The sequence below is a fragment of the Vipera berus genome (assembly GCF_964194415.1).
Source record: "Vipera berus genome assembly, chromosome: 2".
Taxonomy (NCBI): Eukaryota; Metazoa; Chordata; class Lepidosauria; order Squamata; family Viperidae; genus Vipera; species Vipera berus.
Window position 1 is genome coordinate 144336347 of NC_138203.1, and position 26992 is coordinate 144363338.

General features: G+C 41.0%; 1 protein-coding gene across 1 annotated transcript in view; it reads right to left on the minus strand.

The window, feature by feature from the left end:
* Positions 1 to 903: 903 nt before the first annotated feature.
* Positions 904 to 26992, minus strand: part of C1QL4 (complement C1q like 4) — a gene marked incomplete at both ends in the record, with an annotated part of 32997 nt that continues 6908 nt past the window's right edge. Inside the window, one exon of the mRNA XM_081321138.1 lies at positions 904 to 1083. Within this exon, the coding sequence (XP_081177264.1) occupies positions 904 to 1083 (180 nt within the window). The remainder of the gene's footprint in view (positions 1084 to 26992) is intronic.

Sequence of the window (26992 nt, forward strand, 5' to 3'; positions counted from 1 at the left end):
CAGAGAGAATGAATTTTGTAGAATTTGCCAGGGGTTTGGTTCCATCCTTTAATTAGGTTTTTTTCACCCCAAAGTAACCCAAGTTCCCAAATTAGAAGTTATCTCTCTTAGGGACACTCCTTTTATTGACCAAGGTCTGATGATGATGATGATGATGATAATAATAATAATAATAATAATAATAATAATAATAATAATAATAATAATAATAATAATAATAATAATAATAATAATAATAATAATATAGGTGCCTTAGGCGCAATCCCAAAACAACTGGCACACCACTTGAACACCATTGGCATTGACAAATGCGCTATTATCAATTGCGGCCTTACTAGGAACTGCTTCCATCCTGCGACAATATCTGTAATACCATCAATTCAAACATCCACATCTGCTTATCCCAGGTCCTTGGTAAGGACTTGACAGGTAGACAAAAACGACATCTGTCTGACTGTGCGATGAATAATAATAATAATAATAATAATAATAATAATAATAATAATAATAATAATAATAATAATAATAATAATAATAATAATAATAATAATAATAATAATAATAATAATAATAATCAATGACAAACCCAATCTAAACCTCTGGTTGATTGGGCCACCAACCATAATATAATAATAGTTTACCCTGTTTCCACCCCCTCCCTGATTTTCCCCATGCAGAGAAAGTCCCATCTCACCCACCCTCCTTCCATGGGAGAGACCGGATGGGGAGGGTAGAATCACCGTGTCTCCAGGTTTTTCTGATTCATCCTCCATTGACCAGAGCTTACAGGAGGAGCCTCTGGGAATCCACAGAGATGGTAAAGGCAAGAAGAATAAAAGCTGACTCACAGGGAAAGGATTTGGGGAGGGAAAACAGGGAGGGAAAAACTGGAGCGAGGAAAGCTCAGTCTGGGTAGATGATGAATCCGGAGAATGTGCTGTACTTGTTGGTGTTTCCACCGTGAACCTTCCCGCCGTCAAGCTTGATGAAGACTTCATCACCTACATCCAGGTGCAGGATCACGCTGTTGCTGGCGTAGTCATAGTTCTGGTCAGCATCTTGTGCAATAGCGCTGGCACGGACCTAGTTAAAAAAACAACAACGTTGGTTCTGCCTCTTCTGCTTTCACAAACAATGAGAATCCAACAACTAGATAGAACCTCTAGCCTCAGCTCCCCAGCTGAGGTGGGATGAATGACAAAAGGCAAGTGACAAAATGTGTACAGGGAGTCCACTGTTCAGGACCACAACTGAGTTCAACATTTCGGTTGCTAAACAAGACAGCTGCTAAGTGAGTTTTGCTCTATTTTGCAACCTTTCTTGCCACAGTTGTTAAGTGAATCGCTGCAGCTGTTAAGTTAGTAACAACGATGTTGAGTGAATCTGGCTTCCCCATTGACTTTGCCTGTCGGAAGGTCACAAAAGGTGATCACGTAGCACTGCAACTATCTTAAATGCATGCCAGTTGCCAAGTGCCCAGATTTTGATCACATGACCATGGCAATGCTGCAAAGGCCCTTAATTATGAAAAATGATCATGTCACTTTTTTTTCTGTGCCTTTCTAACCTTGAACAATCACTAAATGAGTGGTTATAAGTCAAGGACTACTTGTATGTGGTCTTATGATGCAAGCTCCATTGCCTTCATACTTTAGTTGTGCGAAAGGGTAGAGTTTGCATTGTGACTCATAACATATGGGGTTTTTTTCCATGTTGGTATCATTGTGCTCAGATATGAATGCATATATTCTTATCAATAGGTTTTGAAGTGGATATGAAAACCTGTAAGGCTGTTCATTGAAAAGAAGATGTACAGGGTAAATTTATTTAATATAAATAGTCCTTCACTTGCATTTAGCTTGATCCCCATCCCTACTCTGTTTCATCTTTCACCTTGAATGGTGAAACTATATACATCAGGCACCTACTCTTTGAGAATGATCGGCACCCTTATCCTGGAGCCAACGTAATATAATTTCTATCAGGAGTGTCTCCAAGACCATAGGTGGTTGCCCCGGCAAAAAAACCCTGTTCAATATAGCAAATCCTGCCTATGTTATCACCAAACTAATTTTTAAACTGTGAAGAAATTTCATTCTGTTCATTCTAAATTGAATCAAATGCCTGGCCTTGCTGTCAGCCCAAGTAGGTAAACCAGATTAGGAAACTACATAGAAGAACTAGAATTGCTTTTAATTGGCTACAATGACAGAATTGTCTGATTGTGCGGTACCTCTTCCCCCTTCTTATATATACACTCAGTAAAGTAGGGAGGTCTTTTCCTAAGCTGCTTCTAAATGTTATCTAGTTTCTCAGGTTTTAGAAGGCATATTTGGTAAAGATGTTGAATATCTGAGGTTGGCTTATGCCTTGCCATTTTTTCCTCTTTACACATAACATTTTATGATGTCTTGATTGTTATGTCTTGTTTAGGCAAGACAAAAACCAAACACACAGGTCTAGTATAGGTGGTACCTGGCTCAAAATTAATAATTGTGACAGGGATCTTGAAGTCCTAGTGGACAATCACTTAAATATGAGCCAGCAGTGTTCTGCAGCTGCCAAAAAACCCAATGAAGTCCTAGGCTGCATTAACAGAGGGATAGAATCAAGATCACATGAAGTGCTGATATCACTTTATAATGCCTTGGTAAGACCACACTTGGAATACTGCCTCCAGTTTTGGATGCCACAATGTAAAAAAAGATGTTGAGACTAGAAAGAGTGCAGAGAAGAACAACAAAGATGATTAGGGACTGGAGGTTAAAACATTTGAAGAATAGTTGCTTAATGAAAAGAAGGACTGGAGATGACATAGCAGTGTTCCAGTATCTCTGGGGTTGCCACAAAGAAAAGGGAGTCAACCTATTCTCTAAAACAACTGAAGACCGGACAAGAAGCAATAGGTGGAAAGAAGCAACCTAGAACTAAGGAGAAATTTCCTGACAGAACAATTAATCAGCGGAACAATTTGCCTCCAGAAATTGTGAATGCTCCAACACTGGAAGTTTTTAAGAAGAGATTGGACAACCATTTGTCTGAAAGGGCATAGGGCAGGAGTCTCAAACTGCCAGCCTGAGGGCCAGATGCGTCATGCCAAAACCGTGCCCACCCCGTTGCCGGCAATGGGAAAAAAGTCATGATATGTCAAGACACGTCACATGATGTTGTGAGTTTGACACCCCTGGCATAGGGTTTCCTGCCTGAGCAGGGGGTTGGACTAGAAGATCTCCAAGCTCCCCTCCAACTCTGTCATTTTGGTATTCCTGTTATACTAGTTGACTATGGGTGCTCCTAAAAAGTACCTTCTATTTTGTTATCAAAACCATCTGGACATGGCTTTGTAGTCACCAGGAACTGAGCCTAATCCGAAGGTCTCCCTACTTTTATTGAGTAGCTACAAGGGTGGCTGCTGCCTCCTCAAATGCAGATTTTCTTCAGGAGAAGAAGTGTTTGAACTGAGTGCCTTCACTCTGTGAATCAGTTCTCTAGATTCTGAGAGCTATAGAGAAAATATAGATTATAGATGAAGATGAGAAGGCCCAAAGAAAGAAAACAAAAACCGTAACATTTGCAACAGCCAGGGAGCTTTCCTTTGAATAAAAATTGAATTGTTTAGGAGTCCACAAAATAAGACAGACAAAAGGATTAGGCCACAGCAATAATTCTATCTTCTACTGTTAAATCCCATGAAAGATCGGATAGCTGGCAGTTTTGTGAAATAGCTCCTATCTAATCACTGTCTTCAAATGACAAGGCTGGGTTTACAGATTATGCTGTCGTGATTTTGTTAAACTTGGTTTCTTGAACAAAGCATGATTGATTGGGTTGGCACAACATGCAGAATTGAAACCAAAGAAACTGCATTTATGGCTGAGCACGTACCGTATTGTGAACCCTCTCTAGGAGGTTTTTAGTGTTGTTATGTTGTCCTTCATCACAGCCCAGGAATAGATTAAGATATGAGTGAGTGGGTAAATAAGAAGGTAGTGGGATGCCAAATCAAATAATATCCTTCGGTCTTCTGCCTCAAGTAAGACTTTGGCATTTGTGTTCCTGCCTGGTATGGAAAGGTAAAAAGGGTAAAAAGGTGAAAAAGGATGCGGTGGCTCAGTGGGTTGGGACGCTGAGCTTGTCGATCAGAAGGTCGGCAGTTTGGCAGGTCGAATCCCAAGTGCCGCATAGCAGAGTGAGCACCTGTTACTTGTCCCAGCTTCTGCCAACCTAGCAGTTCGAAAGCACGTAAAAATGCAAGTAGAAAAATAGGGACCACTACGGTGGGAAGGTAACAGCGCTCTGTGCCCCTTTGGCATCTAGTCATGCCGGCCACATGACCACAGAGACGTCTTTGGACTAGCGCTGGCTCTTCGGCTTTGAAATGGAGATGAGCACCAGCCCCTAGAGTTGGAAACGACTAGCACACATTTGCGGGGGAACCTTTACCTTTACCTTTTACCTGGTATGGAAAAAAAATGGAAGTCCTACTTAACACACTTTCACAGAAAGGAAGTAGGGCAGTGATGGTGAACCTTTTAGAAACCGAGTGCCCAAACGGCAACCCAAAACCCACTTATGTATTGTCGGGTGCTGGGTGGGCGTGGCCAATTGGGTGGGCATGGCTGCGGTGGTAACGGCAGACTGGGTGGGACTAAAAAGTTCAATCAATCAATTCCAACTTTGTGAGATCTTTTTTTTCCCCACAAGAAGTTGAAATTGATTGATTGAACCTTTTCTTTTCTTTTCTTTTTTTGCACACAGTGGTGGAGGCCTAAAACAAAAAGGTTTTATAAAACTTAGCTGAAGGCCTAGGACTGGGGTGACAGTATGCGTGCCCACAGAAAGCGCTCTGCGTGCCACCTGTGGCACGCATGCCATAGGTTTGCCACCACGGAGGTAGGGAAATGTGTGAATTTGTGTGTGTGGTTCAAATCTGGGAGATATTAATTCCCAGTTAAACCTATTGGATGCTTGGATGCTTCTGGATAAATAACTTCTATTGTTATCATTCAAAAGAGGACGACACATTATTCTTTTTCCGACCTCTGTTAGCACATATTCTATGAAGGGGAAAAAATGGAAGAAATAGATGAAAGCACAAGGGGTTATAAGGGGATGTGCAATCCAACTTCCCCCTGGTTCCCTTTTAAAAATCCCATGAATGAAGCATGTTACTATACAATAAAAGCCTGTTTTGCAAGCAGTCCTGGAGTTGTATCCAGGGAGCCACAATACCTATTTCTGAATGTGCAATTTAGTTGCAGGGCGTAGAGGTATAGCTAAGGGAGCTGAATAATGAATAATCCCATGACTGTAAGATATTTTCCTACCGCAGAATATTCTGCACTTGAAATTTAGTAAGGAAGCCAGAGCTGACCATCACAAGAGTTTTCTATGAATACGCCTATTCTTGCAGTTCACCTGCTGTTTCTGAACCTTCATTGTTAATATTGTTGTTGCCTTACAACAAAGTATATAAATAGATGGATCGCAAGGTTTGCTTGAGTGAAAGAGCTCTGGTTAGGATGACTCCTGTTTTGAAAAATGACAGAAATTTACAAATGCTGGGATGATTTCATCTACAAATTATTCTTTTGTTGCTTATATATTTTCCCCTGTTTTATATGCAAGGTGACAGGAATTATAGACATCTGATTGAAAAAATAGACCCATCACTTTCAGCTTCTGTTAGGAAGAAACAGTTGCTTTGAGCGATGCTCCCCTTCATCCAGGGAACACTTCTGCACCGCCAGTGGTGGGATTCAGCCGGTTTGCACCAGTTTGGCAGAACCGGTAGCTAATTTTTTGTGGCCCAGACCCAGAATGGACTTCTGGAAGCGGCATCCGCATGGAGAACCAGTTGTTCACATATTTGAATCCCACCACTGTGCATCGCTGTTTTAAATGCTCAGGAGCAGTTTTGTATCAATCTGTGATTGTCTGCAGCACAACTGGATAGTACTCTTCAGAGTCAGGTGGCATACAACTTCAAATAACAACAATAACCATAATAATATCATAGCTGTGGACTCTCCCTCAGCACATCCTTTCCTCCCAAGGTTTGCCGCTCTTTGGGGGGGGAAATGGGAGGAGGTAGTCCTTGAGTTACGACAGTAATTGAGCCTGTAATTATGGTCACAAATTGTGAGACTCATAAAGTGGGTCACCGCATGACAGGATTAGATTTTTTGATATATTTTTTGTGGTAATGGTTAAGTGAACACATTGTTCACTCTGGGGTGGTTTTTGCTGGAAATCGGAAGTAAATGTCAGTTTCCTGCAAAAATATCATAAATTGTGGTCACAGTTTATTGTGGGGCATTGCAAATGTGGGGCTGTTGCTGAGCACGGAAAATGCAGGCATATGACTGCGGAGGGGCAAGCACCAAACATTGGAACTTAGAAACTAGATTGTAAGTAGCTTTTGGGGGGTCAGTCATAAATTTGAAGGGACGCGGTGGCTCAGTGGGTTAGGACACTGAGCTTGTCGATCACAAGGTTGGCAGTTTGGCAGATCGAATCCCGAGTGCCGCGTAACAGAGTGAGCACCTGTTACTCGTCCCAGCTTCTGCCAACCTAGCGGTTCGAAAGCACGTAAAAATGCAAGTAGAAAAATAGGGACCACTCCGGTGGGAAGGTAACAGCGTTCCGTGCACCTTTGGCGTCTAGTCATGCTGGCCACATGACCACGGAGACGTCCTTGGACAAGCACTGGCTCTTCGGTTTTGAAACGGAGATGAGCACCGGCCCCTAGAGTCGGAAACGACTAGCACGCATGTGCGGGGGAACCTTTACCTTTACTGTAAGTTTGAATCTTCACTAAGTGACCAGTTCTAAGTTGAGGACAACTTGTATTTCACCCTGAGCTCTTAGAGGAAAGGTGGATTACAAGTCTAACAAATAAACTTCTTTTAATTAAAAAAATCTGTTTAATGGACTTAAAGAAAAACAAAGAAGTTGCATTACTGTGAGATGAGTTGAAAACCAGCTACTTTTAGTGAGCAACGTTTGTTTTAGTTTGAGACCATTGACAGCTGGATTCCCATTTTTTACATGGTGTCGTCTTTTCAGTGGAGAGTTGAATCATTACTTTTATATTGCTTTCCTTATTTGTTTCTTTTAATCTGAGTTATATAGGTTAACATTGGTCGCTGCTCAAATGGCTGCAATTGGAATGACTCATGTACCTTGTCAAATAAATGGAGCAAAATAAAATTTCCCTCTTGGCTCACTCAAAACAATAATGAGAGGATGGTGTGGTATATGGAGAGGAATCGAACCCAGGAGCTGGGAGGTAGGAGAGTAGCCTCAGTGAAACACTGGCTCTGTGCTCCAGATATTTTTGTTGCAAAACTATCTTTCTGCAGGGTTTCTTCTTATGCCACAATAGGGCAAGCTAAAAGCTCCACTATCCATATAGGGTCTGGCATGTGATAACATGGGCACTGAGCCAACGCAGAAGCAGTGCATCGGTCACCTGCAGAAGTGTCCAAAACCTATCAAATCAAATAATTTGATTGCAGTTGTTAACCAGCAGTACCAAAACCTCTCCTTGAGCCAGGAGGCTGCTGATATTGGGTGCTGATGGTAACTTAATAAATTGTCCACGTAGTTAGCAGGAGTCAACAGCGACCTGAATGAAGTCTGTAAATTCAGATTTCTACTTCCATCCTCTGCATTTATTGTGTTACTGTATTATGTTAAATAGTCAAGGGACCTGTTGTGAAGTTGTGGACCCGGAATGAGGTAGCTGAAAATAAAAGCTTAGAAACAGACTGGAAACTAATCCAATAAACTCTCTCCAAGTTTTCTCAGGCCTGAGAGACATCGCACAGGGTCCATGTCTATCAGGTCCATCTTGAAAAAGGGTTTTCCAGTGCACAGGTCTGCACTGGACCATTTTCGTGAGCTAGTGTGTAATCCTATCAATAAACCTATACTGGCAGTTTTTCATCCTATCCCAGCTCCAAGTTGTTTTGCCAAAGGCTCCAAGGATTCTTAATCTAGGTCCATCCAAGTATGACACCGAGATTTCAAAACATTCCCCTTTGATGCTGACAATGTCACTTGATTCTCCAAGTGTAATGTTTCTATTAGTCTTTGGAGAAATGTATTACACAGGGTGCACATATCAGCTTCTACAAAAAGTATCATAGGTGGGACAGACCTGACAGCAGAAAGGGCACTTTCTGAAAACCAATACAGTATATAAAAATTTTGCCATCCCCTAGATATTTTTTCCAGATTTCAAATTGGCTATTCTTGAACCAAAGAATTTTCCCAATAGAGGATAGGGTTTTCTTCATTTTGTTATATTACATTTTCTCTTTCTACAGATACTATGGAATTGGGAGAGAAATCCTACGAAGATTTATTTATTTATTTATTTTTATTTTATTAAATTTATATACCGCCCTATTCCCATAGGACTCAGGGCAGTTTACAGGGAAAATTAAAAGCATAACATACAATCAGTTAAAACAATTAATTAATTCAAGTCCCCGAAATTTAAAACTAAAACCCAATAAAAATTAAAACCCCTCAGTCTGGGCCAGACAGCTCGAAGAGCCAAGTTTTCAGGTCCCGGCGAAATGAGCGAAGATCGGGGGCAGTCCTAAGTTCTGTGGGAAGTTGGTTCAATAGGGCCGGCGCGCCCACAGAGAACACTCTTCCCCTGGGAATAACCCGCTGGCATTCCTTAACCGGCGGTATCCTGAAAAGCCCCTCCCTGTGGGAGCGCACAGGACGATGGGACATTTATGAACAACCTATGAACGATGGGACGTTTATGAACAACCTATGAACGTTTAAAAATGTAATAGATAAACAAACAAACAAATACGATGTTGAAGAAACCCAGCCTTTAGTAGCTGGTTAAACTGCTACACAGGCTGATCGGTCATGTTTCTCCCTTCCCCTTCTTTGTTATTACATTATATGAAATGTAATTAGTGCATGTTATGTTAATTCTGTTTAATTAAATTAATTTGCATTGTTAATTTCAGCACTAGAACATATGCTACTTTCAATTTTTCCACACCTCTGTGAATACCACAACTGAAAGTGTCATCCAGAAGAGATGTGAATTGCTGTGTGAAGGGAAGAAGGCAGGTCTTGTTCCCTTTTATCGTTGTCGGAATCCTTGTGGTTTGCTATTCTACAGGAATATATAACCTATATAATTGTGGGCGTGTGGGCGTGCATGCATGTCCCTTTGTGTCAGTCTTGACTCACTGGACAAATCCTTGCAGTTTTCTTGGGAAGACTTCAGAAGTTGTCTGCAATTGCCTTCTTCCTTGGGCTGAGTGACTGCCCAAGGTCACACAGCTGGCTAATACAGGACTAGAACTAGCCTACACCAAACAGTCTCTTTATAATCAAGGATAGGATGGGTTAACTTTAATCAAAAAATCCCCCCCAAGGTCATTCAGACCCATTTAAATAAATGTTATGTTTACATCATTCCCCTTAATTATTTAATTTAATAATTGAATATTTGAGTTGATTAAATTAAATTATGTAAAATAATTAGTAGTTTCCTAAGTTGAACTTTTGAACAAAGACAAATCTTCCTTGGTCGCTGCTGCAATTAAAGTACCCTGGATTGCAATTAAGTAGAAAGGGAGTGTACCAATTCAAAACGTTTAGACAATAATTGAGTAACTCTTTGCATTCCGCTATTATCTGACTAGAATTACAGATGGTAATGAACTTTGCTTAGGTTTTCTATGTAATTGTGTTGTGGATATTAACGCATGCTCTTTTCTCAGTATTTAAATATGCAATATCTTCCTGACTAAATAATTTAACATGGGAACAAGAACATAATTCAGCTCAGTTTGAAGGTTTTCTACTCCCACTGATTTTTATGGGAAATTAAATGTCAGCCAAACACCCTGCCTTTGAAGTTAACATCATGGTCCACATATCATGCTTTAATTGTCTGAGTTAATATCACCAATTGCTGGATTTCTATTATATATTGTAATTAGGAGTAACCAAACCAAATACGTTATTAAATAGTGCAAATATAGGCAACATGTTTGTGTGCATGGGCCACAGTTTTATAAATTTTTGGCTTACAACTAATGCAGGACACATCTCAAATTATGTATATATGTGTGTGTGTGTGTGTGTGTGTGTGTGTGTGTGTGTGTAAATTTTTTGGATTGCTAACAAAGAATTAAAGGGAGACTGATATGCATTTCAAACTTATTTGTTTTCATCAGTCAGCCATACCCTTCTGAGATTCGAACCTGGGCTGATTGCACATTAGGCAGTTGTTTTTACCTCTAGGCCACAAGCTCTATCTCACTTTGTTAGCTGAGAAGCAAGGGGGATATGTGTTAAATGCTTGTTAACTATTTAGATTACCTTGCTAGGCCCCATACATGGGACAAATCTTTATTTCCTGTTTCAGCCTAACCGAAGGCCATCGACAGGCAGTAGTCACAACAGTGACAGCTCATATTTGTGTAAATTTTTTGGATTGCTAACAAAGAATTAAAGGGAGACTGATATGCATTTCAAACTTATTTGTTTTCATCAGTCAGCCATATCCTTCTGAGATTCGAACCTGGGCTGATTGCACATTAGGCAGTTGTTTTTACCTCTAGGCCACAAGCTCTATCTCACTTTGTTAGCTGAGAAGCAAGGGGGATATGTGTATCTCCCCTTGCTTCTCAGCTAACAAAGTGAGAGAGAGCCTGTGGCCTAGACGTGAAAACAACTGCCTAATGTGCAATCAGCCCAGGTTTGAATCTCAGAAGGGTATGGCTGACTGATGAAAACTAATAAGTTTGAAATGCATATCAGTCTCCCTTAATTATTATTTATTATTATTTATTAAATTTATATACCGCCCTTCTCCCGGAGGACTCAGGGCGGTGAACAGGGCATATAAATAGAAATACAAAAGTTAAAAAAGGATTAAATAATTGCCCAATTAAAACAATCACAATATAAGGTAAAGGTAAAGGTAAAGGTTCCCCCGCACATGCGTGCTAGTCGTTTCCGACTCTAGGGGCCGGTGCTCATCTCCGTTTCAAAGCCGAAGAGCCAGCGCTTGTCCGAGGACGTCTCCGTGGTCATGTGGCCGGCATGACTAGACGCCAAAGGCGCACGGAACGCTGTTACCTTCCCACCGCAGTGGTCCCTATTTTTCTACTTGCATTTTTACGTGCTTTTGAACTGCTAGGTTGGCAGAAGCTGGGACGAGTAACAGGCGCTCACTCTGTTACACGGCACTCGGGATTCGACCCGCCAAACTGCCGACCTTCTGATCGAAAAGCTCAGCGTCCTAACCCATTGAGCCACCGCGTCCCTTAATTACAATATAAAACCCATTAAAACCCTAACGTTCCCCCATCAGGCCAGGCCAGCTTGTTCAAATAAATGGGTCTATAGCCCGCGCTGGAAGGAGCGAAGATCCGGTGCCGTCCGGAGCTCAACCGGCAGTTGGTTCCATAAAGCCGGGGCGCCCACAGAGAAGGCCCTCCCCCTGGGGGCCACCAGCCGGCATTCTCTGACCGGAGGCACCCTGAGGAGGCCCTCTCTTTGTTAGCAATTTAAAATTTACACAAATATGAGCTGTCACCAGTGTGACTACTGCCTGTCGATGGCCTTCAGGTTAGGCTGACACAGGAAATAAAGATTTGTCCCATGTTTGGGGCCTAGCAAGGTAATCTAAAATAGTTAACAAGCATTTGACACATATCTCCCCTTGCTTCTCAGCTAACAAAGCGAGAGAGAGCCTGTGGCCTAGAGGTGAAAACAACTGCCTAATGTGCAATCAGCCCAGGTTCGAATCTCAGAAGGGTATGGCTGACTGATGAAAACTAATAAGTTTGAAATGCATATCAGTCTCCCTTAATTCTTTGTTAGCAATTTAAAATTTACACAAATATGAGCTGTCACCGGTGTGACTACTGCCTGTCAATGGCCTTCAGGTTAGGCTGACACAGGAAATAAAGATTTGTCCCATGTTTGGGGCCTAGCAAGGTAATCTAAAATAGTTAACAAGCATTTGACACACACACACACACACACACACACACACACATATGTGTGTGTGTGTGTGTGTATTATTTAGTTCTGCCCTAAAAATGTATTTTACCTAGCCCAGAATCAGATATTTACCATCCAATATAAGCAGCAGCTTAGTGCATTTGTGAATCCAGTCAGTGAGAAATAGCATTGTTCAATTTACAAACAGATACAATGCGGATTTATTCAAGCATGTTATTTCTTAAATAAGAGTAGCTCTTTGCACTTATGAATATATTCAGATTGACACTTAATTATGCCTTGACCGGTTGTCCAACTTAGTCAATGTTCACAAATGCTAATAATTGCCACAATAATTTTACAAGACTTCATCACAAGATACATTTCTTTTACATTCAAACAGATGCTTGAGTTTCATAATCATCAAGTATTTAGTTATTTGTATAGATTTATATATACATGTATAGATATTCATTATGTTATTACCTTTGCGAGATTATGCAAAATGCAGAAAAGGACAAACAACTTGTAAATCTAAGGCATACTGGTCATTCCATATCTTCCTGTCTTTGCAAACCACTGATGCTTCTACCATACTGATGCATCGCTTTGTACATTGTCTTCTGTTGTTTAACCTTCTCACTTCTTTCTTTTTGAGATTCTCATCAACTCCATACTTTTTGACCCATTTACTCTGCCTTTACATTTTTGCAACTGGATCCTTCTTCACTGTCTATTTCACCAAACCACATCATCACACTTTCTGTAGTCACTCATTTTTGTAGTCCACCTACTCTAATCCAGCAGCTGTTCATTTTGAATCTTAGTTCCTCTTAATTTGCCTCACTCTTCCTAAGTACGGTAACCCATATTTTTAACACCTTCAACTTATTTTATATCTCTTCCGAAACCCCCAAATTTAATTTCCCAATAGCAAAGTTGACAAAAGTGTGCAAATATGCACAGGCATTTTTTGTTTATTTTGACAAATTTGATTATTGTTTCACAAATGATTTTATGTACCTTTCTACAGCTTTCACACATCTTATGTTTGATTCATTCTCACTTAAATGTTTTAGTAGACGTTCTATTAAGCTTCACAAAGTTGCTTACTTGCTCTAACTTTTCATCATGTATGTATAGTGTGCATTTTAAAATTCGGTTTTCTCTGTCAAATCTGACTGTTTTGCTTTTTGATAAGAAATTGTTCATTGCATCTACAGTATATCTAATATTCACTGCAAACCATTAAGGTTTTCATTCAACAACATAGCATTGCCTCACACAAATGTATGCACATATTCCACACACTTCTACCCTCATCACAATCAACAACTTCTGGCTCACCACAAACATTATCTATAAATACATTAAACATGAAATACATTTGCATATAGTTTTATCACTGATGTTTTAATTATTGCCTAGCTTTTATTGTGTCAGTCGAGGGGAAGATTGGAAATTATGGCAATTATTAATTATTAATTAATAATAATTTGTTTTATTACACACTTTCTCTAAATCTATGAAGATCAAATACATTTTCCTTGTCACGTACATAGATTTCTCAGTAACTGACTGAAGAGTAAAAATATATCCTGCATACTCACTACCCAGTATAAAGCTAGACTTCCCTTCTGTTACTGTTTAGCTCAAAAATTATATATATGTAAATAAGATATCTGAGCAAGTTCTAGTATTTTTATCAATTATTAGAAGTAACACAAGTAGCTCATTATTGAAAGACTTTTATAAACAGAGGAAACAAGATTTTGAAAACTTTTTAATAGACATGCAAATTTGGTGGTGATTTGGGTTGCATTTAAAACATAAATTGGTGGTTTTATTATTGAATATGTTTTATAGAGGAAAGAAAAAAATGTTAAATAAGATTATTTGGAAAATAAGATCAGAGCTTCTGAGCTTATTATCACCTTCTGTACTCTTTTAATCAGAATTCTGCCAAATGCCTTCTCAGGCACAAGCTATTCCCACAAAGTTTTTGAATGCACTGTATCCTCCCCATTGGTAGAAAGAAATAAAGGTCTTCTGATTCAGTATTTTAAATACATGAACTCATATCAGACTTCATTTTTATTCACTGGTCTTTTTAGCTAACATACATTGTATAATTAATTGCTTAAAAACCAGTTTTAAAATAAACATGGTTTTATTTTCTAATAACTGATTTTCATCTGCAAAAAAAAATGATTTTGCTTCCTAAGCTGAAAGACATAGCACGGCTACTGTAAATTAACTATCTGTAGGCCTACTCCCATCTCTCTAAGAACTTGAGTCACCTTGAACAGCAAGATGAGTGGCCTATAAATGTAATAAATAAATAAATAAATTTCTCAATCCTCTACGTAGGCTGAACTAGACAGACTCTGCCCAGAGAATAAATAAGCACAAACTAGACATCTGAGGCTGCAACAAGAGAGATAAATAACATTTTACTTCTTGGTTACTCCATCACTGAACTCAAGATTTTAATGGAGGAATAGAGATATTATTTCAACCCAATGAAAGACAATCTTATTACAATACATTAACTAATCCCAACTATTACCAAAGAGCTGTGGTGGCACAGTAGTTAGAATGCAGTATTGCAGGCTGACTCTACCCACTGCCAGGAGTTCGATCCTGGCCAGCTTAAAGTTGACTCAGCCTTCCATCCTTCCAAGGTCAGTAAAATTAAGGCCCAGAATGTTGGGGGCAATTATGCTGACTCTGTAAACTGCTTAGAGAGTGCTGTAAAACACTGTTAAGCAGTATATAAGTCTAAGTGCTAATTCTAGTGTTAGTTGAACAGGAACAATGAGTTCTTACTCTGTTTTTATATATGTGGCCCTTCAAGTCAGTGCTGACTACTGGCAACTGTCGGATTTTGTTGTTCAGCTGCTAAGATGTGTCCAACTCTTTGTGACTCTATGGACCACAGAACGTCAGATGCCCCTATTGCACTCTATTTCCTGGAGTTTGCTCAAATTCATGTTGGTTGCATCAATGATACTGCCTAAACATCTCATCCTCTGCCACCTGCTACTCTTTTTGCCTTCAATCTTTCCCAACATCATGATCTTTTCCAATGAGCCCCGTCTTCTCATTTGATGGCCAAAGTATTTGAGCTTCAACTTCAGGGTTCAAGAAGAGTCAGGGTTGATTTCCTTTAGGATTGACTCATTTGATCTCCCTGCAGTCCAAGCGACTCTCAACAAGTCTTCTCCAGCACCACAATTCGAAAACATCAATTCTTCAGTGCTCAACCTTCCTTATGGTTCAATTCACAGCCATAGGGGAAAACCTAAGCTTTGACTATATGGACCTTTGTCAACAAGGTGATGCCTCTGCTTTTTAGTATGCTGCTTAACTGTCTAGACCAGGGCTTTTCAACTTTTTCACCCATTGTACCACTTTTAAGATATGGCAACATTTCAGTACCACCAGTCGCCTAGCAAGGTGTCAAAAACGTGATGACAAAAAAAAAGAAGGAAAAAAGTGATGAAATACAGGTAGAAGTAACAGTTCGCTTAATGACTGTTCGAAGTTACAATGGCACTGAAAAAGTGCCCCCCAAGCCACAGCCAAGCAAGTCACCTGCCTGCCTGCCCGGTGGCGCTCTTCCTCCTGTCCGAGGTTTTTATTGTTGTGAACATTTCTGTAGAGGATTGGCAGCGGGGAGCTGGGGTGGTAGGTGTTTGGTTTTTATTCCACCACCACCCCCGTCTGCTGGGTGGTTGCAGCAGGTTTTGGTCACTTCACATGACCAAATATATGAATCATAAATATGAATCTGTTGCCAAGCATCTGAATGTAAATCACAAGACCCTGGAGATGCTGCAACATTCCAGCTGATTGGCGCTTCTTCTGGGCTCAGCAGAAGCGCCAGGATCCAGCTGGAGCCTGGTGCTGATCCTAGTGCTTCTGCTGAGCCCTGACAGCCCTGCAGCTCCAGCCATCTCTTGCTCAGGCTTGTGTGGTGCTACCACCGGTTCAGCTCATTCCCCTCCCCTGCTACTACTTTTCTAGGATGGTCGCATACCACCTGCTAGGTGCTAATGTACCACAAGTGGTACCCGTACCACTGGTTGAAAAGCCCTGGTCTAGACCAGGGGTCTGCAACCTTGACAACTTTAAGACTTGTGGACTTCACCTCCCAGAATTCCTCAGCCAGCTGGCCTAGACTAATCCCTGCAATTTTTGGCAAGATCTTTAAAAGGGATTTTTTGCCTTTGCTTCTTCTTGGGGTTGAGAAAAAGATACTGGCTCACGATTACCCAGCTGGCTTTGTGTCCAGCACAGGACTAGAACTCACAGAATCCTGACTTCTCTCCTGGTCCCTTAACCACCTCACAAACTGGCTGTTCTTTCGTCCCATTATATATTTTTTTTGTATAATTCACCCTCCTTCCTTATTTGTGAGAACTTCCTTTGTATCTCAACTACTGGGTAAATCTGTTAACCCCCCCCCATCTTATTTTCCCCCCATCCCTTCTTTTTCTTTAACTCACTGTACTGTATTTAAACTCCTATAATGGTGATGTGTATGTGATGAAGTGAAGTGCGATTCACAAAAGCCTTAATACAGTTGCTTACTCTCAAAAATGCTTTCAGATTTGTGTCACTCCTGTGTTGCTCTGTGCTTAATACACACCATACCCAGGGTTATTTGGAAAAAACAACAACCCAGAAAAAGATTATTTTATCTTAAAGGAACCACTAAAGAGAATCAGAAGCAAAGTAGCCCAGGGTCAGAAATCTGAAGTTTTAGTTTTTCAGTTGTACCCCAAAGTACACAAAATAATTTGAAGTGGTTCTAAAAGGGTCTTTTTCTTGATGTAGAATTGCTTGCTTCCTGCTACCAAACAATGTATACAATACATGTCAAGCTATTCTTTTTATGTTATCTATATACCGCTCTCCCCAAAGAATACTTTCAATACTTGGAGGCAATGTAAATAATTCCACATAACTTAGGCATCTCAGTTTTCACTTTCTTTGAATGTGGTAGCATTGAAAATAAAATACTTTGGAGAGGCAACATTGGACTAGTGTGGGGTGATCAATGTTCCTAGATAATTTTTCACCCATGAAAAGAATATGCACGTGATCCTGATTCTAAAACTCACACAGGCTAGTCATCCTAAACTAGCCGACTCAAAGCAGGGAAGCAGATATGAATGGTACTTCCCTAAAGTAACCCTTGGAATGTTTCTGAGCCCTGCAAATGTGTTAAAATGTGGCAAGACCTCATTTAAAGCTCTCTGTATCACTCTGCCTTTGGAGAAACCAGATTTCACTTTTTTGCTCCACCACCGGCGCTCAGATTCACCTTGGGCAATTTAATCCAGCAGCGTGCTTAGTGCTCCAGAGAAACCAAGAGATGCACCTGCACACCCACATTTTGGTGCATATGTCTAAGGACAGATATATCACTCATGCGAAAAGCTCAGATGCTCTAGTGACAGTGTCCAGGTAATAAATCTCTTGGATAGACAGATCAAAAGAGGCCAGCATCAGGCTTTACCAAACAAATCTCTGACACAGAGTGAGCTCTTACATGGATCAAGCTGTCACCAAGGGAGATGAAAGCCTGCCTGTATCAGCAAAGGAGGGATAAACTTGCCATGTGGAGCTTATGTCTGAGCCATTGACATAGGGCAACTGCCATGGGGCCGCAGACAGGATTTAATGGGGAATTGGTCATATCTAGGGTTGCTGGTTCAAACTGGGCTCAAGATATTTGCTTTCTCTCTGCTTTGTAGACGAGTCCATGAAAAGGACACCATCAAAGATATATCTTGTTTATTTTTTCCTGATTCCCAAAATCACAGGTATGCTGATCTCTGTAAAACAGGGCTTGAATTCTTCAAATTAAAAACAGACAGAATAAGCCTGAAAGGTTTAAAAACTGTTGTAAAACAGTCAACCTTATTTACTGTGAGGCATAGTGCATGCCTTAGAAATAATACAATAATGTTTGGAAAGGGATTTCTGCGTTGAATCATGCAACTTTTTTTTCTGGATCAAATGCAGATGAGCGGGATTCAGACACCCAATTCAGTTGTGGCTTGGAAATATATTGCACACTATACACACATTCTGGGAGCAGCAACATGCCGTTCCCGAAATATGTGTGAAAATGCATAGAATTAATACAGGCAGGCAAAAGATCACATGCATTACTTCCTGAGACTGAAATCTCATTTTCAAATAAGACTAAGCACAGTTAATTGAAACAGTAACAATAATTGTTTAATAATTAATGCTGTTGTTTGCATTTATTTAACAGAATAACAGAATACAGATATCCTCAACTTACAACAGTTTGTTTAGTGACCATTCAAAGTTACAAGAGCACTGAAAAAAGTGACTTATGACCGTTTTTCACACTTAAGACAGTTGCAGCATCCCCATGGTCAAGTGATTAAAATTCAGGTGCTTGGCAACTGACTCAAATTTCTGACAGTTGCAGTGTCTCAGGGATCATGTGATCACCTTTTGAGACCTTCTGATAAGCAAAATCAATGGGGAAGTCATATTCACTTAACAATCGTGCTACTAACCTAACAACTGCAGTGATTTGCTTAATAACTGTGGCACAAAAGGTGTTAAATGGGGCAAAACATACTTAACAAATGTCTTAGCCTCAGAAAAGTTGGGCTCAATTGTGGTCAGAAGTTGAGGACTACCTGTAAGAGAATTGGAAGGGACCTTGGAGTTCTTCTAGTCCAACCCCCTGTTCTAACAGGAAGCCCCATGTCAAACTTGCGACATCACATGATGTTGCACAACGTATCGGAGCTTTTTCGCCATTGCCGGCAATGGGGTAGGCGTGGCTTCCTGTTGACGCGTCCGGCTCGCGGGCTGGCAGTTTGACACCCCTGCCCTATACCATTTCAGACAAATGGCTGTCCAGTCTCTTCTTAAAAACTTCCAGTTTTGGAGCATTCACAACTTCTGGAGGCAGGTTGTTCCACTGATTAATTGTTCTGTCAGGAAATTTCTCCTTAGTTCTAGTTGCTTCTCTCCCTGATTAGTTTTCATCCATTGCTTCTTGTCCTGCCTTCAGGTGTTTTGGAAAATAGGTTGAAACCCCCCCACCACCTTTTCTTTATGGTAACCCCTCAAATATTGAAACATTGCTATCATGTCACCCCTAGTCCTTCTTTTCACTAGGCCAGATGATTTCAGGGTGTTTTTATTGTTTTTTATTGTTTTATAATTTTAGAATTATAACCTGATCTGTGTCACTTGATTGATTTGGGAGGGTATAAGAATAATACGAATTAATTAATAAACTAAAAAAATTGTTCTCTTGCTTATTCTTCCTACATGTCCCTTCTGTTCTCCAGCTGTCTCTCTTGCTTTTCTTACCTTTTTTTTTAGTAAAGTAGCATGCACATGGATGGTGCCAAATAAATAAATTGCTAATTGCAGTAATTCACCCTATGAGCCAATTCATTAATTAACAAGTGTGGTAATGTGTTACACACAAGAGGTAGAGAGACAGAAGCTGCTCTAAGAAAACCATTCCAGACCACTGACCACCTCCAAGGCATTGTTTCAGCCAACACAGAGGAAATTACAAAAAGTCTTAAACAGAATAATAAATCGATTTTTTGGTTAATTAGTTTTTCAGAGCCAATGAGGAAACTGAGTGAATGGACATGAGGCAAATGGAGAACAGATATTTATCTATGTCTTCCTAAAGCAAGTTTAATTCTCCTGTTGAGTCAGCTCATTTTCCCCTGACATAATACTGTATTAGAGCAGGGCTTTTCAGCCTTGTCACCCATTGTACCACTTTTAGGATATGGCAACATCCGAGTACCACCAGTCGCCTAGCAAGGTGTCAAATACTTGATGACCAAAAAAAAAAAAAGGAAAAAACTGATGAAGTACAGGTAGTCCTTGACTTACAATAGTTCACTTAGTGACTGTTCGAAGTTACAATGGCACTGAAAAAAGTGCCCCTCAAGCCACAGCCAAGCAAGACACCTGCCTGCCCGCCCGCCCGGTGGCGCTCTTCCTCCTGTCCGAGGTTTTCATTGTTGTGAGCATTTCTGTTTGAGGATTGGCAGCTGGGGTGGGGTGGGGGTGTTTGGTTTTTATTCCCCCCCCCCCGTCTGCTGGGTGGTTGCAGCAGGCTTGGGTCACTTCACATGACCCTGGGACACTGTGACTGTCATAGATACGAATCAGTTGCCATGCATCTGAATGTAAATCAAGACCCTGGAGATGCTACAACATTCCAGGTGATTGGCGCTTCTTCTAAGCTCAGCAGAAGTGGCAGGATCAGCGCCGAGCTCCAGCTGGAGCCTGGTGCTGATCCTGGCGCTTCCGCTGAGCCCTGACAGCCCCGAAGAAGCGTTGATCCTGGCACTTCCACTGAGCCCTGACAGCCCTGCAGCTCCAGCCATCTCTCACTCAGCCTTGTGCGCTGCTGCCTCCGGTTCAGCTCATTCCCCTCCCCCGCTACCACTTTTCTAGGATGGGCGTGTACCACCTGCCAGGTGCCAATGTACCACAGGTGGTACCCGTACCACTGGTTGAAAAGCCCTGCATTAGAGAACCAGTTTATGTAGTGATGAAGTCACCAGGCTAAAATATGGGAGCCTGTGAGTTCTAGTCCTGCCTCTGGTGCAAAGCTAGCTGGGCAAGCTTGGGTCAGTGATTTTATCTCAGACCTAGGAAAATGGCAAGGGCAAACCACTCCTGAAAAAACCTTGCCAAGAAAACTGCAGGGACTTGTGTCCAGATAGTCTCCAAATATCAGACACAATTGAATGGAAGAAAAAAAAATACGGTATATTTTTTTCACTTGAAGAGACAGCCTTGCTTCCTGCATAGTTATCACTCTTTCAGCAGAAAAAGGTGAATTCCACTAAGAATGAAGAAGGAAAGTTTACAGGAAATGCAAATCCAAGCTATGATCAAATGTTGCAATATATCCTTACCTAAAAATGATTTTTTTTCCTACGTAATAACTACCAGCAGCTAGTCAGCCATGCATACCCCTCAGACCTAGAGAGTCATTCCAACCTCTGTCTTCCAGGTATTAGATTTTTCTTTTCCCCCAAATCCTCAACATTGTGTGGCGATGAGCACGCTCACTTTTCGAGAGTGCCTTGGTTTTTGTTTCTCCGGGGTTCAGTTGTGGATTTCAGCAGTCACAACCTGTGTTTGCTGTTAAGAGGGAATGGCTGCAGATGGCCACTGTGATTGCACTACAGGGCTGCAAAAAGTGAAGATACTTCATAGAAGAGCTAGTTCAGTCTTACTCTTGCCTCAGCTCTGAGCTACAATTGTTGGAAGCCATAGCCCATGCTGCTTTACTTTGTTATAAAGCAGTGTTTTTCAACCTTGGCAACTTTAAGATGAGTGGACTTCAATTCCCAGAATTCATGCTGGCTGGGGAATTCTAGTAGCTGAAGTCCACATATCTTAAAGTTGCCAAAGCTGAAAAACATGGCTGTAGAGGGAGAGGTGGAAAGGCTCTGGGCTGGCACTACACACAAATGGGCACCCAGAGACAACAATAGAAGAGGGAACAGAGGAAGGAGAGGCATAATGAGATTGAAAATGGTAGGTCTGAAGTGGTACGAAGGTTGGGAGGACCTGCTTTGAGGCCTGTTAAAGGTCTGTGTGTGGGGGGGAGGTGTTAGTATTTGGCACTATAGGCAATTTCAGCTCCTGATCTCCGAAAAGGAAAAGAAAATTCTTTCGCCTAGGAAGTTTGAGAGTGGCAAATCTGTGCAATGAGTCGGTAAATTAATGCAGCCTGGGAGAAAAGACTGTCATGTAATTGAAGGCTACTCAATTAAAGCAAAAAAAAACAAACAAACCTTAAAATCTCAACAAGGGTCAAAAAGAACCCCTATTCAGCTTTATTTGTTATTAGATTTTTATTCTGCCTTTATTACTTTATTAGTAACTTAAGGCGGAGAACCTACTTATTACTCCTTGCTCCTCCTATTTTTCCCACAACAACAACCCTGTGAAGTGCGGTGGGATAAGAGAGAGTGACTGGCAACTGGCCCAAAATCACTCAGCTGGCTTTCATGCCTAAGGCAGGATTAGAACTTGGCATCTTCTGGTTTCTAGGTCAGCACCTTAACCACTATACCAAACTGTAGGTAGTCCTCAGTGTGCAAACGTTTGTTTAGTGACCACTCGAAGCTAACTACATCACTGAAAAAAGTGACATATGACCATTTTTCACACTTAGAACCACTGCAGCATCCCTGTGGTCATGTGATCAAAATATGGGCACTTGGCAACTGATTCACATTTATGACAGTTGCAGTGTCTCGGGTCATGTGATCACCTTTTGAGACCTTCTGACCAGCAAAGTTAATGGGGAAGCCAGATTCACTTAGCAGCCGTATTACTAACTTTAGTGATTCACTTAACAGCAAGAAAGGTCATAAAATGGGGCAAAACTAACTTAACAACCATCTGGCTTAGTAAGAGAAATATGGGGCTCAATTGTGGCCGTAAATCTAGGACTACCTGTATTACTTTCCACAGAAGGTGCGAAGTTGTACATGGAAAAATGGCTTTTTTAAAAAAAGCGAATCTGGATATGGAGAAGTATTGATATAGGCGTTCATGGCTGGTATCAGTGAAGCAGTGATGAGCCTTTGGGCTGAATGGCTGTGGTCTAATTTTATTTATTTATGATGCCATAAAGCGGCTTACCCTGCTTCTGGAGATGTCAACCACCAGTTGCTGGTGAAATAAAACTAGACTATGGCTATTCAGTCTGAAAGCTCATCACTGCTTCATGGAAAAGTACAATGTTCTCTGGCCCTTATATGGAGCAGTATTGTTTGATTTCTGCCCTGGGCCTACTGCTAAGGAGAGCCTTCTGCCTCCGTGATTGCTTTTCATGCAGAGAAATTCTCCAGTGTTGACTGGAGCAATTATCATTGCCAGTTCTTTCACATGCTGGTTTCTGGGCTGAAGTGGTGACTGGACTTGGAGATGGAGGGATCTGGGGAAGATTGGTGAGACAGAGATGGACCGTCTCACTTACTTGAGAAAGTAATTCAGCTACCGTAGGTGCTGCATTTCAGTTGATATGAGGTTGTGTGAAGAGTCTGGGGTTTGATGGGTGATGAGCAGTCATTGCTGCCTGATCCCGCAACACCTGAATCTTCGAAACAGCCCTTCTGATATGACACATTTATTGACTATGCTCCCTCTTGGATAGAGATGATAAATGGAGGCATTAGAAATGCTTCTGCTGTTTATTGGTGACTGTAATGATCTCTGCAGTTGCCACCTTTCTTTGTTAGTTCATTTATTTTACAGTCCTTGTAACGTGCCCCAGTTCCAAGAGACTCTGGGTAGCATACAACATCAAAACAAAAAGGGAGAAAAAAATTGGAGGTTCATGACATGATGTGACAATGGGTACTTTCTCTGGGCAGGCATATAGCATATATGTTGTGTCTGTGTGTGTGCGTGTTTCTGCTCCTCCCTTGCATATGTTTGCGTGTGTGTGGTTTACAAGCATGAGGTAGGCTGCATATTTACATATGGGTCATGTGAACAGGATGTGGACAAAGACTTAGAATGGAGGATGCTGCAATATTCCACGCCCTTCCCCAATTCCTGTCCCATAGAGATACTTTAAGAAAGGTTTTTATTTTTCTCTGAACCCCTGCCCAGAATCTGCCCATTTTTTTGAGCTCAAGCTTTCATTTGCTAGCTTTTCTCACTGTACCAGAGTCCTATTGTGTTCTGGTTTTGGAGAGCAATCCTGCTGAAGGACAGCCAGAGAGAAAGTCAGAATCTTTCCACAATTTCTTTCCAATCTTCCAGTCACTGGAAAGACTAAAATGAGACAAAGGAGAACTAAGCTACAGCATGTTGACTGAAAATGAAAAAAGAAAATGGAGCAAGTGAGAGTACAATGGAATGGCCTCTGGTATGGCCCTCCTATGGGAAGATCAGAATATATCACATTTTGCTGCAGGTCTCACTTGTTCGGTATGCTTTTTGCACAAGGTGATTTACTATGCCAATGAGATTTTGTAGGAGTGCACAGTGTAGAGGTCAGTTGTAACAAATTAGTGTTGTTTAAAAAAGTGAAAATGGCCAGGTATAGAAGCAGTTTGTTCACTTTTGAGAGTTGGGTACGTCAGGAAAAAGCAAAGGTGGGTGTGGTAAAACAAGAAGAGAGAGCTTCAAGAAAGTCTCTGGGCTAAAAGGATGCGGACCGAATATCAAAATGGCCAGTTCAAAAGAAGTGTGTTGATGTCATAGGGAGAATGAATATAGATTAAATTGCAAAACAAATCTAAGAAGGAAGAGTGAATGGATCAAGAGGAGGGGAAAGTTTAGAGAGAGGTGAGATCCTCAAAAAGAAAGAAGTTTAAAGAACAAAAAACATTATCTGAAGAGAAGATTGTCAAGGGAAGAAAGGCAAGGTGAGATACTGTGAATGGTACTGGGGTAGTTACAGTGGTGGGATTCAGCCGGTTCGGACCACTTCAGCAGAACCAGCAGCTAATTTTTTGTTGCTCAGGCCCAGAATGGACTTCCGGAAGTGGCATCCACGCACAGAACCAGTTGTTCACATATTTGAATCCCACCACTGGGTAGTTAGTTTTCTTTAATTCCCTCTCAGCTCCTTCCTTTAATGTCTTCTGACAACTAGTCTCCCCCTTTTCCTGCCTAGTGCTTAGAACTGCAGTGTGAAAGAGATTAGTGGGTGGGTTATATGAATGGACATATTTCTTCCTATTTTTTTTTAATTCCATTTATATCCCGCCCTTCTCCGAAGACTCAGGGCGGCTTACAAGCTTAGCAGTAGCCTTCATTCTATGTATATGCCTGCTTATTAGGGCTTTCACACACCCCTCCAAGCGGCATTATTACAAAGTCAGCTTATTGCCCCCAACAATCTGGGTCCTCATTTTACCTACCTCGGAAGGATGGAAGGCTGAGTCAACCTTGAGCCTGGTGGGATGCGAACCTGCAATAATTGCAGGCAGCTGGTGTTACTTAAGGAGGCATTAGCCCACTGCTCCACCAAGGCTCTTTGCCTGGCAGAAGGTTGCAAAATAAAAGGTGATCACATGACCTTGGGGTCATTGCAACCATCATAAATATGAGTTAGTTGCCAGTTTTGATCATGTGACCACGGGGATGCTGCAACGGTTCTAAGTGTGAAAAACGGTCATAAGTCACTTTTTCAGTGCTGTTGTAACTTTGAACAGTCACTAAATGAACTGTTGTAAGTTGAGGACTACTTGTAGTTGAAAGGCCAAGGATTTGGGTCATTTCTCCAGTTCCAATGTTCAAAGTGAACCTAGTGGGGGAATCCATTGTACTGGATGGCTTCTCTGCCTACAGGACCATCTGAATCTGTAGTGTGAGATGCAATCCAATGCTTTTCAAACAGGGCAAAGATATTACAGCAGAAGACACATTCTGCATGGGTATAATTCCTACCCAGGGAAGCCAAAGAATTAGTCCTGATTCCCAACGTAGAGGAGTAGTACCTTTTTTTGATCTGCTAGAATTTTCCTCAGTGGCTGCCTGTCCAAGGAGCCGAGCTGCTAAGCTAGGATACACTGACAAGATCACAGACGGAGTTGGCAGGACTGCATTCGATGAGGGTATTTATGACAGTGTATCTGAGAATCATGCAGCCCTGGGAATGTATATGTGTTTTAAAAATGACTCTGGAGAGAAGTTGGAAGGAATCGCTGTCTGTCGATGAACTGACCATAATTCCTCCAGTGTTTCCTCAGGCAGGCTGAGTGAAGGCTGAAGGCCTGGGTGTGCTTCTGAGGCCCAGGCTCAGTTAGAATTTGGACATTTAGGATTTGAGGGAGAAGGGAGAGAGTGAAATAGAGAAACTAAAAGGAAGAGGCTTGTCATCCTGCATTTGCTGATGGACAGCAGGGCTTAGTACTTAATTATGGATTTGGCTGTGGATTCCATCATTTACACCAAAGGACAATTCAAGGAGAGAAATTGGGGTGAATAAATCTTTACAGTACTTTCTTTCTGGCATATAAATTAGAAATCAACAGGTAAACAGTAAATCTCCGGAGCCCCCAGTGATGGGAATTAGTTTAGTTCTTGAAAAGGTAGAACTGAAGCCTACTTCTCCATTTTTGCTTAAACTAAGGTATGTTGAGCAACAAAGATGTGATGATAATAAACTATGTTTAAACTATGTTGCAAAGATGTGACAATAGTAAACTAAGAGGAATGGCTATGGGAAGCCAGGAATTGGAGAAGATTTTTTTTTCTTGCTCTTCAAGAAAACTTTTGACTTGACAATTATTGGCTCCAGTGACTTGAACCACTGCTCTTGCTTTATCACAGTTGCTATTCTTAATTTTATTTTATTGGCCCACGAAGCAAATGTAAGATCTGGTTGAAATATATGCCATTATGAAAAAAATGCCTTTGCACTGGCAATTTGAAAGCATACACTGTACCAACAATGATCAGAAGTGCTACATACGCCAAAACAAAGATTCATAGAATTCCAGCTTCATCTATTATTCAGTAACAGGTGCCATTCAGTATTAACTCTGGCATAATGCAGACAATAATTTGTTGGTGTTCTATTCCTATACAATCCGTGGTTTATGGATTTCTTTGTCCTCCCCCCCTCCATTACTTCATTTCTAGAAATATTTTCCACGACCAGCTGTTTTAACAGTTCTCCTATTCAGTCTTCCTAGCAAGTGAATTTAATTTAATTTTTCATACTGAAACCTAAGACTATGTTCTCTGGATCTCAAAGATGGACACTCCTAATGAGAGATCATAGTTGTAGTGATCAATTTCTAAAGTTTATCCTTCCAGTGCTTGGAGGAAGACGATGTTTTGTGGTAGATTTGAGTGCTGGACCCGGATCATAAATAGAACAAGTTTCAAATCTCAGCACAGCAATAAAAGTCACTGGAAAATAGATCTCATTATATATTTTACATGGTAATTGTCGGGAGAAATG